At 39.4% G+C, this 14,121-nt stretch overlaps 1 protein-coding gene across 4 annotated transcripts in view; it reads left to right on the plus strand.

Annotated features, from left to right (window-relative positions):
- KLHL2 (kelch like family member 2) overlaps positions 1 to 14,121 on the plus strand; it is a 104,947-nt gene that overhangs the window by 80,891 nt on the left and 9,935 nt on the right. For all 4 annotated transcript variants that reach the window (XM_077815431.1, XM_077815432.1, XM_077815433.1 and 1 more), the window contains 7 exons: positions 1,734 to 1,843; positions 3,477 to 3,593; positions 5,212 to 5,361; positions 8,250 to 8,367; positions 8,983 to 9,180; positions 9,942 to 10,043; positions 10,981 to 11,109. In XM_077815431.1, the coding sequence (XP_077671557.1) occupies positions 1,734 to 1,843; positions 3,477 to 3,593; positions 5,212 to 5,361; positions 8,250 to 8,367; positions 8,983 to 9,180; positions 9,942 to 10,043; positions 10,981 to 11,109 (924 nt within the window). The remainder of the gene's footprint in view (positions 1 to 1,733; positions 1,844 to 3,476; positions 3,594 to 5,211; positions 5,362 to 8,249; positions 8,368 to 8,982; positions 9,181 to 9,941; positions 10,044 to 10,980; positions 11,110 to 14,121) is intronic.

Below are 14,121 nucleotides of genomic sequence, written 5' to 3' on the forward strand. Positions count from 1 at the left end.
GCTAGATGTCTTGATCCAGTATGGCATTTCCTATGTCTTATGCTCACTTGTTTTTGTTAAAATCTGTTTAAATATTCGTCAAAAGGTTTTAGCATAGGGAGTTACTGAAGACCTATATATGTGCTTTACTGAAAAATCAGGCTTCTCAACCTAGAAATCTTCAGTATTCTTTATAACTCTTGGTCTTACACTACCACAGATAAAGATGTTTGTCATGCTTGAAGTAGTATATCGTATAATACTGGAAAAGGCTTTAAAAAATACAACTTTGGTTTTAATCTGTTTTGTCTACTCCTGGCTGGTGTTTTTACTTTCTGTCACTTCAAAACGAATTTTTAAATTCCTAACATCAAACTGTCTCTTGTCTGTTAGGCATAGGTAATGAGAAAAAAATCCCAGTTAATAACCACGAAGCTACCTTTTATGCCTATTTATAAGCAACGATGTTGCTTCTGCTAGTCTCTTCAGAGACTCTAAACCAGTTCTTTCAACCCATTTGGTGAAGAATTCCATCTTCACACTTCTTTGCTCTAAAGGATATTTTAAAAAAATCTGAGCCCCCAACCCATACAGAGGGACAGGCACTTAGTACCAACTGCCACACCTCATGGCAGAGGTCAAACCCTCAGGGTGTAAATCCTGCAGGAGGGACACAGCTGTTGCCTCTTCTGCTTAGGAAAGTGCTACATCCTGGATGAGTGCTCTGTGTACTAAACTTTCTCTCCCAGGATTTACAGCTCCAGGGAAACACAGCTTAGGCTGCATCTGCTTAAGCAGTCCATGCATGTCATTTCAGACCCAGAGGTGACGGTTATGACCAGAGTGAGGCTGAATAAACCAGCATCAGTCAAGTACTCCCTTAAACTGAAGGCTTTTAGATGTAACATGCTGTAATTGTTAAAGTGAGAGGCAGGCTTCTATTACAAATAATAAAATGTCTGGCTCTGCCACTGATTTACTGTAGACCTTGCTCAAGTCACTTACCTTCTTTGTGCCTCAGTTCACAATCTGTAAAATGGTTATAAGATTTGCTCCTGGGGTTGCTGTGATGCTTAATTTAATGTTTTTAAGAGTCTAGAGATGCTCTGAAAGGTAATAGAGAAGTGTAAAGTATTTCAATTATTTATGCTTGCTGAAGTGCACTTCAAATGCAGATCACTGGGATCAACTTCTAGAATGCTGACTGGGTAAAATAACTGTTTATGTTGAGGATTGTACTACAGGCTCTAAGTCTATATCCAAACAATATATAAAGGCATATTCATTTTGTATTTGAAGCACTGGTGTACACCTTCCAAAATAAAACTAGTAAAATATGAACAAGGGATCTTAAAATAAGGCATTCCCTATAGGCAAGTGGTGTGCTAACTGGACTTTCAAAGAATATCTTAAAGTGAAAAAAATCTGTTTAATCACTATGAAAATTACTTCTAATGCAAGTTTTTAGTATCATTACTGCAAAACGTGAGAAGTTATTTTTATGAAACTTTTAAATTTAACTTTAAAAATAACTTCTGCCTCTTTGAAAATGTATATAACAGTTGCCTGCTCTGCTTGTGTGAAGGCAATGATCAAAACTTGAGGTGCTAGAGAATATTGTAAAATAAGGTATTGTTTATAGACGTAACCATGTATGCTATGCTAAATCAATCTTGCTTTTCATGTTATTGTTTTATTGCTGCTTATAAACTACGCTCAGTAGTGTATGTTAAAGAGAACTTTTTTCTAAACAGAACAGCATTTTTCTGATGTCATACTTAGTGAAGAATTCCTCAACCTTGGCGTAGAACAGGTGTGCAGTTTAATATCCAGTGACAAACTTACAATTGCGTCAGAGGAGAAGGTAAGATACATCTATCCTTTCTTCCTTTTGGATAGAAAAAAAAAGTGTCCATTCTTCCCAGATTTTACATAATTTTTTGGATTGATTTTTTTGTTAATCCCTCAGTAAAATGGTTCAACTGTGTAGACACACATAGTGTTCTCTGCACTTAAGGAAGTTTTACAGAAATGCTGTCAAGGTGTTAAACCTTTAAATTAATCCCTTGACAGATTTGAACTCTTAAGGATTCTAAGAATGCATTTAACCAGTGACTCACGGTTAAAAACTAAAAGCTTTTACCCTAAAAGTTTGGGGTAAACCAATTAATACACGTGTGCTATTAATGCAGGAATGTGTACATAGTAATTGGCTAACATGGGGACATACAATAAATTGGGATTTGCTTTAATTTAGCTGTGCAGAATGGCATTTTTGAAGCGTCTTTATATACCTGATTCCTTTAATGTAAGAGGTACCAAAGTGGACAGCTGTCGCACTAGATTGGTCTTCAGATTTAAGAGATAAGTGTCCCAAATTAAAAAAAAAAAAAAAAAGTGAGGAAGGACTGCAAAAGAGATTGCTAGATAGCTGTGTATGACCAAAACAGCTTTAAGGTATCTTTAGATTTCCCCCTGCAACTAGGTCTGGTTCCATTGGAGTCAAAGGCAGAACTCCCACTAATTTCAATGGGACCAATACTTGGCCCTTAACAAATACCTAACTAATTTAATTTACAAATATTTTCATTTTGAACATATACATACAATGTTTTTTTCCCATTAAAAATGTGCTTATCTCTGTCAGGAGAGCTGTGGCCATCCCATAAAATCTGTTCCAAGAGGAGTCTGAATCTCCCTGTTCAGGCGCACTTAACACATATAAGCATATTTGAACACAAGATGTATGGCCACACATGCTTTATATAAACTAAAAAGCATTTTAAAGCCCTTGTGAGCATAGGAGGCACAGTTCATCTTAGAACTGATGCCATGTTGCTATTCCCATGGTATCGTGAAAGTCTAGTTCTCTCCCACACAGAAGTGCTTGACTTTACTATATAAATGTCTGTCTCTAGAAAGACACAAAGTTTTAATTCGCTGATTTTATAGCAACAGTGAAGTATTGTGCAGTGGGAGAGAAATCACACTTGCCTTGCCCTAGTTGGTTGGTTATAGACTTTAGTGAGAGTCTAGTGTGGTGACACCAGCAAAGATGCAGGGGAATTAGTTATGGATGATAGTTCTGGACTTCAGGACCTTAAGAAAAAGCAGGGTGGGGAAAGACGTTTACTTAGATGCAGGCTTTTATTGAGTTTACAGCACTAATTAAATTAGTTCCTATGGGAAAAGTTCAGATTAGATTTGTTGACAGTTTTCATAATAGTGAGAGTAATTTGACGATGTCCTAATCCACTGGGAGTTCTCACTGAGGAACCAGTAGCGTATGTATTCAAAAAGAGATTGGCTCACACATACCCAAGGGGGATATTATATATGTTGAAAGGATTGGAGTGGCCAATTTATGTGGCCTCCTATTTTTATGCTTCAGAAACTTTAGTCCAAGTGAAAATTGGCTTTGGGGGCACACTTGTACTTTCATACTGATGAATTTGTAAAACAGGAGGGACTCATGGCATGTATTTGTTTTCTGCAAGGTTTTTGAAGCAGTGATAGCATGGGTAAACCATGACAAAGATGTGAGGCAGGAGCTAATGGCACGTTTGATGGAACATGTTCGGCTGCCTTTGCTTTCCCGAGAATATTTAGTTCAGGTAAGCAAAAACAAGAAGAATTCTAGCAAGAATTTACACACACTGTGTATGATCCTGTCTGTCAGCAGCCTAATTTACATCAGAGTAATTTAATTGTGTTTTAGTCTAATTGTAATGCTATACAAATAGTTTCAAATGAATGGTTTCAGAGTAACAGCCGTGTTAGTCTGTCTTTGCAAAAAGAAAAGGAGTACTTGTGGCACCTTAGAGACTAACCAATTTATTTGAGCATGAGCTTTCGTGAGCTACAGCTCACTTCATCGGATGCATACCGTGGAAACTGCAGTAGACGTTATATACACACAGAGACCATGAAACAATACCCCCTCCCACCCCACTGTCCTGCTGGTAATAGCTTATCTAAAGTGATCATCAAGTTGGGCCATTTCCAGCACAAATCCAGGTTTTCTCACCCTCCACCCCCCCACACACAAACTCACTCTCCTGCTGGTAATAGCCCATCCAAAGTGACCACTCTCTTCACAATGTGTATGATAATCAAGGTGGGTCATTTCCAGCACAAATCCAGGTTCTCTCACTCCCTCACCCCCCTCCAAAAACCACACACACAAACTCACTCTCCTGCTGGTAATAGCTTATCAAAAGTGACCACTCTCCCTACAATGTGCATGATAATCAAGGTGAGCCATTTCCAGCACAAATCCAGGTTTTCTCACCCACCCACCGCCATACACACACAAACTCACTCTCCTGCTGGTAATAGCTTATCTAAAGTGATCATTAAGTTGGGCCATTTCCAGCACAAATCCAGGTTTTCTCACCCTCCGCCCCCCCCCCCCCCCCCCCACAAACACACTCTCCTGCTGGTAATAGCCCATCCAAAGTGAATGAATGTTTCCTTAATACATATTGTAAATCAGTGATTATTAATCCGACTTTAGATTTGGGCTTCCTTTTGTAATATAATCCCTTATATAGCACATTTTTTGTTAGTGATTCTTTTCATGATTTGAATGGTTAAAAGTTAATGTTTATGTTTTAGTACATGGTAGCTAATGTTCTATCATTTTTAAATATGTAGAATTCAGTGTCAAAGGAAGTCTATTTTATGTAGTTTAGATATACCACAGTTTTGTCAATTTTGTACGGTTATCACTTTGAACATAAGGTCTGATTAGTGTCAGAATGCTTATCGCAGGTAATTGGCATCTTGGTCAACTAAAAGTTGTTTATGTTGGAAATATAACCTTTGGTGGTCTACATTTCTTCACTCTGTTTCTTGCTATATTTCTGTGTTGAGTTTCTGTTTAATGGGATCCTCTTGTTCAAATAGTTCATTTTAACTGAGCCTCTTATATTGTGATTTAGAAAAGCTAGAAATCTGCTTGACCATCAGGAAAATGACTAAAAACACTTGCCATTGCCTAAAATTATATCTTCCATTTAATAATTAGAAGGGTCTGTATTCTCCAATTTTTTCCCTAGGAACTTGGCATATCAACATCATGGTGTTTCTAGCGTTTCACTGACTGGGGTATGATCTACTAATTCAGTGCTTTATTTTTTTGCCTGTAATGTAGGTTTATTTCAGTTCGAATTATGATTTGTGTTTCACTTTAAAATTCTGTGACCATGTCAAACTTTCATTAATGCACAGAGGGTTGAAGAGGAGACGCTGGTAAAGAACAGCAGTGCGTGTAAAGATTACCTCATTGAAGCTATGAAGTATCACTTACTGCCAACTGAGCAACGAGCATTGATGAAAAGTACTCGAACCAGACTGAGAACACCTGTAAGCCTTCCAAAGGTAAGATCTCTAACTTCTAACTAGCTGCCTTCTTCATATTCAGTTTTGTCTAAAGTCTGGGATGAAAGTGTAACGCTGGATAGGGCTTTAATTGGGGTTCTCCATTAGACAGTCTTCCTACTAGAATTGTTCACCATTGAGAAGGGTGCAACATGGTAAGAGCTTAGATCCTAAACTGACTGACAGAAACGTTTTATGGAGTATAAAACTCATAAATGTCTGTGTTTTAGCTCTTTAAGGAAAATATGTTATAGAACTGTACCATTTTGAGCCCACAGAAGTTATGGTGCTGCCGTAGCATCATAGGAACCAAAGTTATGGGTCTGCAGTGGGGACGGGGAATGTAAGCCTGGATAAAATTATGTGGTCGTGTCTAATTCTGGAGTATTTTAAATAATCTAATTTGTTTTCAACTAACAATATTTGTTAAATACCTAAGCTCCTCTTCTCTTTCACCAAAATACAGAAGAAGTTTTATCACAGTACTGTTATTCCAACTCAGCAGTGGCAGAATAGGAGCTGGATGTCAATGCCATTCCTCTGACTTTTGCATATTCAGTGAAGCTTTACAACTAGTCTTCCCGCAAGAGGACCAAATCAAAGGCTAGATTCTGCTCTCAGGTGCACATTCACAATCCTCACTGACTTCATCTAGATTCTAGGAGCTGGGCTCTCATACTTGAGGGCAGAATCAGCCCCCAAAAGTTCCCAGAGTATCTTTATCCTGAGCTTCCTGCAGCTTTCTTCAGTTTCAATTTTTTTGACTTTGAATTTAATTGAATGGCCTCTTTTTGTACTACAAGAAAAAGTAAATAGGCATGCCTAATTCACATTCTTTATCATTCATTATTTATTTAACATACTTCCACTATGTTGACTCTTATTTATGTCTTCTCCAAATTAAACAGTCCAAATGTTTTCAAATTCTCTTGATTATTGAAGTCTTGTCATGTGTAATAATTTTTGTCACCCATCTCTGAACTCCTTTAAACCTGCACAATGCACTTTACTAATTAGTTGCACTAGTAAAGTAGCAGAGTAATAAAAATATGTAAAACACCATGCTGAATGTCTGACATTAGAATATTATCCTGAAAATCTTGAAAGACTTTGGGATGATTTTTTTAAACAGCATTACATTCTCTTCTTCTAAGTAGGTAACACTGAGTGTTATGATAATCTATATTTACATGCTCTTTCTTCTTTTCAATATTATTTGTTTAAACAGATACAAATTTTGGGCAGCAGAATTCTTAGTAAAGTTATGCTATGAAGTAAAGTTTCTAGATATTTTGGTCAATCTTTTGTTTCAACATTAATCTGAGTACTCCTGGTTATCAGTCCTGTGCTGCTCACGAGAGAGAAACCGACAAGAAATTTGAGTCTATGTAGACATTAGGAGCTATATTCAAAATAGGAGTTTTCCTTTATTTTAAATAAATACTTACCAGTAAACTGGTACTTAATTTCAGTAGAAATTTAAAACTATATAGAAATTTAAACCCCAAAATTATAAACAGTCTCTAATTTGAGGCTAGATTACAGGCATCATTTACTGCACTGTGTCTACTCTGACCATTATAACCACGTATTTATGATTGTCTTTATTACTACCTTGACCCCCTCACCTTCCATTTGCCTGTTTAGCACTGACCCACCATGTGCAGTGGACGGAGGGGAGATATTTATACCCCGTGCACTCTGGAAGGAACTCTCCCATCAGTCACCAATCCACATCATTCACCCTCCCACCCCTGGAATCAGAGTCTAACCAGATTTTTATGATCTGCTGTTGGCATTGCACTAGTAACCTTTTTTCTTTTGGGATTGGTAAGGAATTTTGCCCTCACTGCCAGATTGGCCAACGCGGGGTGGATTTTTGTCACCTTCCCTGCAGCATGTCAGGGACCTGGTGGGGTGGTAGGTAAGGTGAGGTCAGGATGTTGCAACGTAGTAGATAGCAGTGTGGCAGGTGTCCTGTGCAGGATTTGTAACAGAGGGGCTCTGAACAGGGTTCAAAAAAGAACTAGATACATTCATGGAGGATAGATCCATCAATGGCTATTAGCCAGGATTGGCAGGGATGGTATCCCTAGCCTCCGTTTATCAGAAGCTGAGAATGGGCAACAGGGGGTGGATCACTTGATGTACCTGTTCTGTTCATTCCCTCTGGGGCACCTGGCATTGCCACTGTTGGAAGACAGGATACTGGGCTAGATGGACATTTGGTCTGACCCACTGTGGCCGTTCTTATGTTCTTATTCACTGATAATCAGGAGTTGGAAGTGGATTTAGAGGAAGGCATCACCTAAGGAAACTGGGAAAAGGGAGATTGTGGCTCCTAATGCCTGGTATAGTGGGGAAACAACTCCACCTTTTTCCACCCCCCACCCTCTCTTAACCTTCATATGAGGGGAGCATGGCAAGGTCCCAGCAATAAGTTTGGAACCAGCTTGGAAAGCTGACGGCAGACCTCCAAAATAGGTGGAAACTATTAAGGAAAGAATGACGACCTGCACTGTATGATTTATTTCCAGATATATTAAGTGACTAAATTTGTGGCCTAATTAAACTACATCCATTACATCAAATCTTTATTCCTGTGTGGCCAGGGCAATCTGAATCTTTCCCATACAGCATGTATAACAAGGCCAGAATTCCTTTCTGTCTTCTTGCCTCAAATACTGCCTTTGCTGGAAAGATCACAAATTCCATGTTTCAGAAGTCTTTTTATTTTTTCTTAACTTGTAAGATATTAGGCATATATTTGGCTGAAATATCTTTTGATTATGGGCTGTACATAGAAATGTTTTTCTTTAGCACTTTAAAGCCTTTCAAATATTCCCATATGTGCAAATAAGCAGTAAATATTGTTGATTCCCTTGCAGTTGATGATGGTGGTTGGAGGACAAGCACCAAAGGCCATCCGTAGCGTGGAATGCTATGACTTTAAAGAAGAGCGCTGGCATCAGGTGGCTGAATTGCCTTCCAGAAGATGTAGAGCAGGTATGTGATGTATAGCCTAACTGCTCTGTCTACAGCAATATTCAAAACCATGCTTATTCTTTCTTTACCACTTATTCTACATGCCCTGAGAAGTGCTGAGTATAGATTTCAATGGGAGCTGCAAGTGCTCATCGCCTCTAAAATTCAGGCCACTTACTTTAAATTACTTTTTAAATATGGATTTAAATGCCTAACTTTAGATCATCCAAGTTTGAAAATTTGGTCTTTGTCTCTTTGTGCTTTAGTTCCCAATCTGTAAAATAGAACTTGCAATGATACTGAGGGTAAATCCGTTAATGTATATGAGATGTTCAGATACTACAGTTTTATGTTTAAAGAATATGGAGAGAACCATTATGTAAAAATATTGTTGTTTAAAATGGCATTTAATGTAATACACCTGAGGAGCTGTAAGCAGAGATAAATCCAGCCTGCAGAACATTTTTGCATTAATGTCATGTAAAATTTAACGCTTAAACTGAATAAAGTGTCACTAAAAACCTGGTAATGTAATGCAATCTATATTATAAATTGTTACTTATTAAACACTGATGTGCTGAGAACAGTACAAAAGAAAGTCAGTGGTAAGGGAAAGTAAACTCTTGTTTTTTCAAGGCATGGTGTATATGGGTGGACTAGTTTTTGCTGTCGGTGGTTTCAACGGCTCTTTAAGAGTTCGCACAGTAGATTCCTATGATCCAGTGAAGGACCAATGGACCAGTGTTGCTAATATGCAAGATAGGAGAAGCACCTTGGGAGCTGCTGTATTAAATGGACTCTTGTATGCTGTAGGAGGATTTGATGGGAGTACAGGTATTTTATCTTTAAATACTACTGTGTTGGTTATTACAGTTTTAGCTACTATTGAAATAATCCTGTCAGATCTACTTATGCATCTTGATATTGTTCCTGGCATTTGAAATGAAAAAGACCAAGAAAGCCAAGTAGCCTTTGGGTAGTTGAACATTCCCTGGGAGGTGCTGGTCCTAGCACAAACTGTGTACTGAGTGGGAGCAATGATCTGTACTCCCACTTGCTAGAGTGCAGGTCCAAAGGACTAAACAGCATCTGAGCCACTGCAGAGCCAAATTCCTTCTCACTGTCCTATTACAGTACTCTGACAACTCCCTCATGAAAGATATGAGCCTAGGAGCCCCCTTCCTGTGTGCGTGTAGAACAGATTTTCTGTGTGTTTTCTGTAATGCAAATATGCACACTTATTCCCAACTCTTAGTGGTGTCTGAAGTGTGTGTGTGTGTACGCGCGCACACATGCAATGTGCACGTGTGTGTATGTACATGAACGTGTTGGTGAGCAGAAGGCTGTACCAAATAGCTCATCATTTAAAAAAAGAAAGGGAGAAATTTTTCTGACTCCCTGCAAAGACTTTATTCACCATCCCTTATCCAAACATCACAGTATGTTGTGGGCTATCCAAATGATACTTCCCAGGCCACATGTATAGCCATTAATTGTTCTTGGAAAAAAATCTGACTGCAAATCTTAGCACGGAGAATTTCTAAAGACTGGATACTGTGAAGATGTCAATCACAGATTTTGTTCTGTTTTAACAGGTTTATCATCCGTAGAAGCTTATAATATGAAGACTAATGAATGGTTTCATGTAGCTCCCATGAACACAAGAAGGAGTAGTGTTGGTGTAGGTGTTGTTGGAGGTAAGTTTTTATGTCATCCGATAATGTTAGTTGTCTGTCTATGTCGCTGTCTGTACATTTGTAAGATTTTTTTTTTCTCAGTCAAATACTACATGTACAATAAATATATAGACTGGAAGGTTTTTGCAAAGCAGTCTAGTACTGATTGCAAACATCCAAATGTCCTTGTTGTTAACTGAGAATAAGACAAGTACAGTTCTGAAAGTTTCTGCCTTTTCTCTCTGCTAGTGTTCAAAAATCAAGGTAGGGAATGGGACATTCTCAACTAAAAGGATAGATTAGTGGCACATTCAGTCAGTGACAAAGTAGAGGAAAACTTGATGTCTGCAAGTAGGGAAAAGGTTACCACAACTATTTATGCTATTTTCTGCCACATTGCGGAGCAGACTTTAAACTTTGTTTATATTTTTTCAAAACTCCTCTGTGAACATTGTTATTCAGCTCGTGTGGACAGTGCAAAACTGTTATAATTGCTTTTTAAAAGCCACCTGAGAATAGGAACTATTTCGGTCATTAGACTAGGAGATTAGTTTATTACCCCATCTTAAATGGCCTTTAAGAAACATGTAGATGATTATAGCCATCCACTATCACTGGCACAACTTTTAGTAGAAACTGCTTTTGTTATGGTTTATTTTATTTAAAACAAAATATATGTATTCTGCTATATTAGAATATGAATTAGAATATCATATCTGCTTAAAATAACAGGGACCAGAGACGAATACTTCAGGCTAATTGTGTTTATGTAGGACCTCCCCCATAACCACTCTAAATTGGACTGCGAAAAACAACAGTAGAAGGTGTCACTGAATTGATGTTTTGCCTGCTTTCCTATATATAGCACATCAGAGTCTACGTACCTGTGTGTGTGTTAAAATACTTAAATTAATCTGTGTATACTGTGGGGCGGGGGGCTTGGTGATTGCCTTTCTAGGTATTCTGTATGCTGTAGGTGGCTATGATGGGGCGTCACGTCAGTGCCTTAGTACGGTGGAATGCTATAATTCTAGTACAAATGAGTGGACCTATGTGGCAGAAATGAGCACTAGACGGAGTGGAGCAGGTGAGTGAACAAGAATTAACAAAATGAAAGCAAATTATTATATTGCAACCACAGAAACACGTTATTCCTTAAAATATAAAATACAGGCTGACTCTAATAGGACACTTCAGAATATTTACTTTTATCGTATGGTGGAGTTGACAAAAGCACTGCAGGTTACAAATGCAAAACTGTCCCATACAGTAAGGTTAGGCAAATGTTAAATATGCAGGGGTTTTCTACCCCCTTGTTTTGGTACTTTTTCGCATTTACCTACTAGACTTTTTAGGCTTCTTGGTATTATCATACAGAGTAATATACGTGGAACGTCACATCCAGTGCTTTTACATTTCCAACTAAACTCCATTAAGCAGCTCATCAAATCACAGAAATCAGATAAGAGAGGCCTATGTCATCTAGGTCATCCCTTTGTTAGTGTAGGATTGCTTTCTCTAATAGGGATTTCAGTCTAACTTAAACTGTGCAAAGTGATTGGGCTTCCACCACCTCCTTTGGAAAACTTGTTCTGCAGTCTAAGTGATCTCGCTGTTAGGAAGTGTTCTCCTTATATTTGTCCTCAAGTTTCCATTCCTTAGTTTAATCCCATTACTTCTACTTATACAACCTTTGTTTCATCTTGAATAACCCCCTCATTACCTGTTGTTTATACTCTTCAAATATGTCTGGCTGTCATGTGCTGCCATCCCCTATCATTTAGTCAGGCTGTACACATTTCTCTCTTTTAATCTTTCTTCAGAAGTAAATCTCTTGTATCCTTCTTTGAACTCCCTTCAGTTTTTTCTTTCTAGTATTGAAGTGCCCAGAATCTAAAACAATAATCTAAGTGTAATCTCGCCAAGACGTATGTGTGTGTTTTTGTTTTTTAAATATAACTCAAAATGCCAGAGTGACATCTACTTCTTGTTTGTTGAGATGATACTAATGCCATTTTGGGGCTGTTATATTGTGAACTCAAGACAAGTTTGCTGATCATTGTCATCTCTTTCTTTTGGTATTCTAGGTTTTTCCAACTCATTGAATAGTAGTTTATTGCTCCAGATGTTTTCACGTGGTCTTTTCCAAATCAAATTTAATTTGGGTATTTTTCTGCCAATGTTTCTAGCCTCTTCAGGCCCCTTTATACTCTGGATGTCTTCCATAGTGTTTCTAGGCATATCCAATTTAGTATCCAGCAGGAGTTGCATTAATGTGCTTCTTTCTCCTTTTCCTTATGATCAAAAGAAACATTGCTGTAAATAAGACCTAATGGAACTTGGATTCCTAGGTGCACCCCAATAAATTTTCTACCACTTCTCCAATATTATACTTTGCCTTCTATAATTTATTCTATCTTTATTTATTGAACTCTATCAAGTTTCTAATCAATGTAGCAGTACTTAAATCCAATCCAAATGAATTATTTTTGAGTAGTAATTCATGACACTGTATTAAAACATTTACTAAAATCCAAATATTTCATCTACAGAGTTCCCTTCGGAGACCTATTTTGTAATTCTAGCTAAAAAAACCAAGAATTTGATTTGTTTATATCATAAAACTTGCTTAAAGTATTTGATTACATTTTTACCTAAAATTACAAAATTAGTGCATCAAGGAATATTCATATGTGGATTTTTAGTAAAACATTTTAGTATCTCATAAAATACTACTAATTAAACTACTTCTTCGAGTGATTGCTCATGTCGATTCCAAGTGTGGGTGCGCCATGTGCACAGTCATCGGAAGGTTTTTCCCCTAGCGGTACCCGTCGGATCAGCTGTGGAACCCCTGGAGTGGCGCCCTCATGGCAGTGTATATGGGTCCCTGCCGACCCGCCACCTCTTCAGTTCCTTCTTATCGCCAGTGACAGTCGTTGGAGCAGCTTTCTCTCTCTCTTGCATTGAGCAAGCAATTTCATAGTGGACTGTTATCCGTTTTTCGGTAAATAGCTTTAAAAGTTTTAGTTAGTATTAGTGTTAGTAGTTAGGTTTTTGTTGGGGGTTTCCCCCCACACTACCCTTTGCTCCCGCTGGAGACTGGGGCTTGTCTTGGCCTTTGGGTTTCAAGCCATGAGGATCCTGCCTGAAGCCCATACAAAGTGGAGACCCCCATGACTACTGTCTGAAGTGTCTGGGAGAGGCACACCAGTCCAACAGGTGCAAGATCTGCAGGGGCTTCAAGCCCAGAACTATAAAGGAGTGGGACTTTTGGCTGAAGCTCCTCTTGATGGAGTTGGCCCTTCATCCCCAGAGAGCCCAGGCGACATCTGAGTACCCATGCTCGGTACTTCGGTGCACAGTGCACCAGCCTTGGTGCGGGAGGCTTCAGCACAGAGAAAAGGCTCGGTTAAGGAATCTCGGTGGCACCACCATTCCCCAGCACCGAAGACCGGCTCCAGTGCCAGTGCAAGGCACCACTCCCATTGGTCGGTGCCGCACAAAAAGAAAAGAGCAGACAGGGCGCTTCCCCACTAAAATAGTGGAGCAAGCAGGCACCAGTGGGGTGAGTCCCACGTTGGGACACTCAGCCTCGGCCCCATCTATACTGGCACTGTCGACTTCAGCCTTGCAGGGAGGTCCGTCGAGTCTGGTCCTGGTGGACTCCCCACTGCAGGAGGACCTGGAGGAGGACATAGGCCTTCTGTCCACACCGGACACATGTTAAGCTGCCAGGGACTTGATCGCCATGACAGCACAGTCTCCCGCTCTGGCACTGGCACCGGCTCTAGAGGGGAACCGTGCCATCCAGGGGCAAGCCAACATCGATGCGCCACTGATCACCCTCTCCATGGCACCATTCCCCAGCACTGCCTCAATCCGCACCACCAATCCGTCACAGAGATTCAACTATTCTTCGGAGTCAGAGGTGGACTCCTATGTCTCTAGGCTAGCTGGCACGGTCTGAGGCAGGACGAAGGGCAAACGGTGCCTGTGATGTCCTGGCTCCCACAGTGGCAGGGGCCAGCCCAGTGTCCCTTTTGAACACCATGGGCCTACCACCAAGCCCAGGGGTTGGGCTCCAGATCCCTGTCCG

The sequence above is a fragment of the Eretmochelys imbricata genome, chromosome 4 (genome assembly GCF_965152235.1).
Source record: "Eretmochelys imbricata isolate rEreImb1 chromosome 4, rEreImb1.hap1, whole genome shotgun sequence".
Taxonomy (NCBI): Eukaryota; Metazoa; Chordata; order Testudines; family Cheloniidae; genus Eretmochelys; species Eretmochelys imbricata.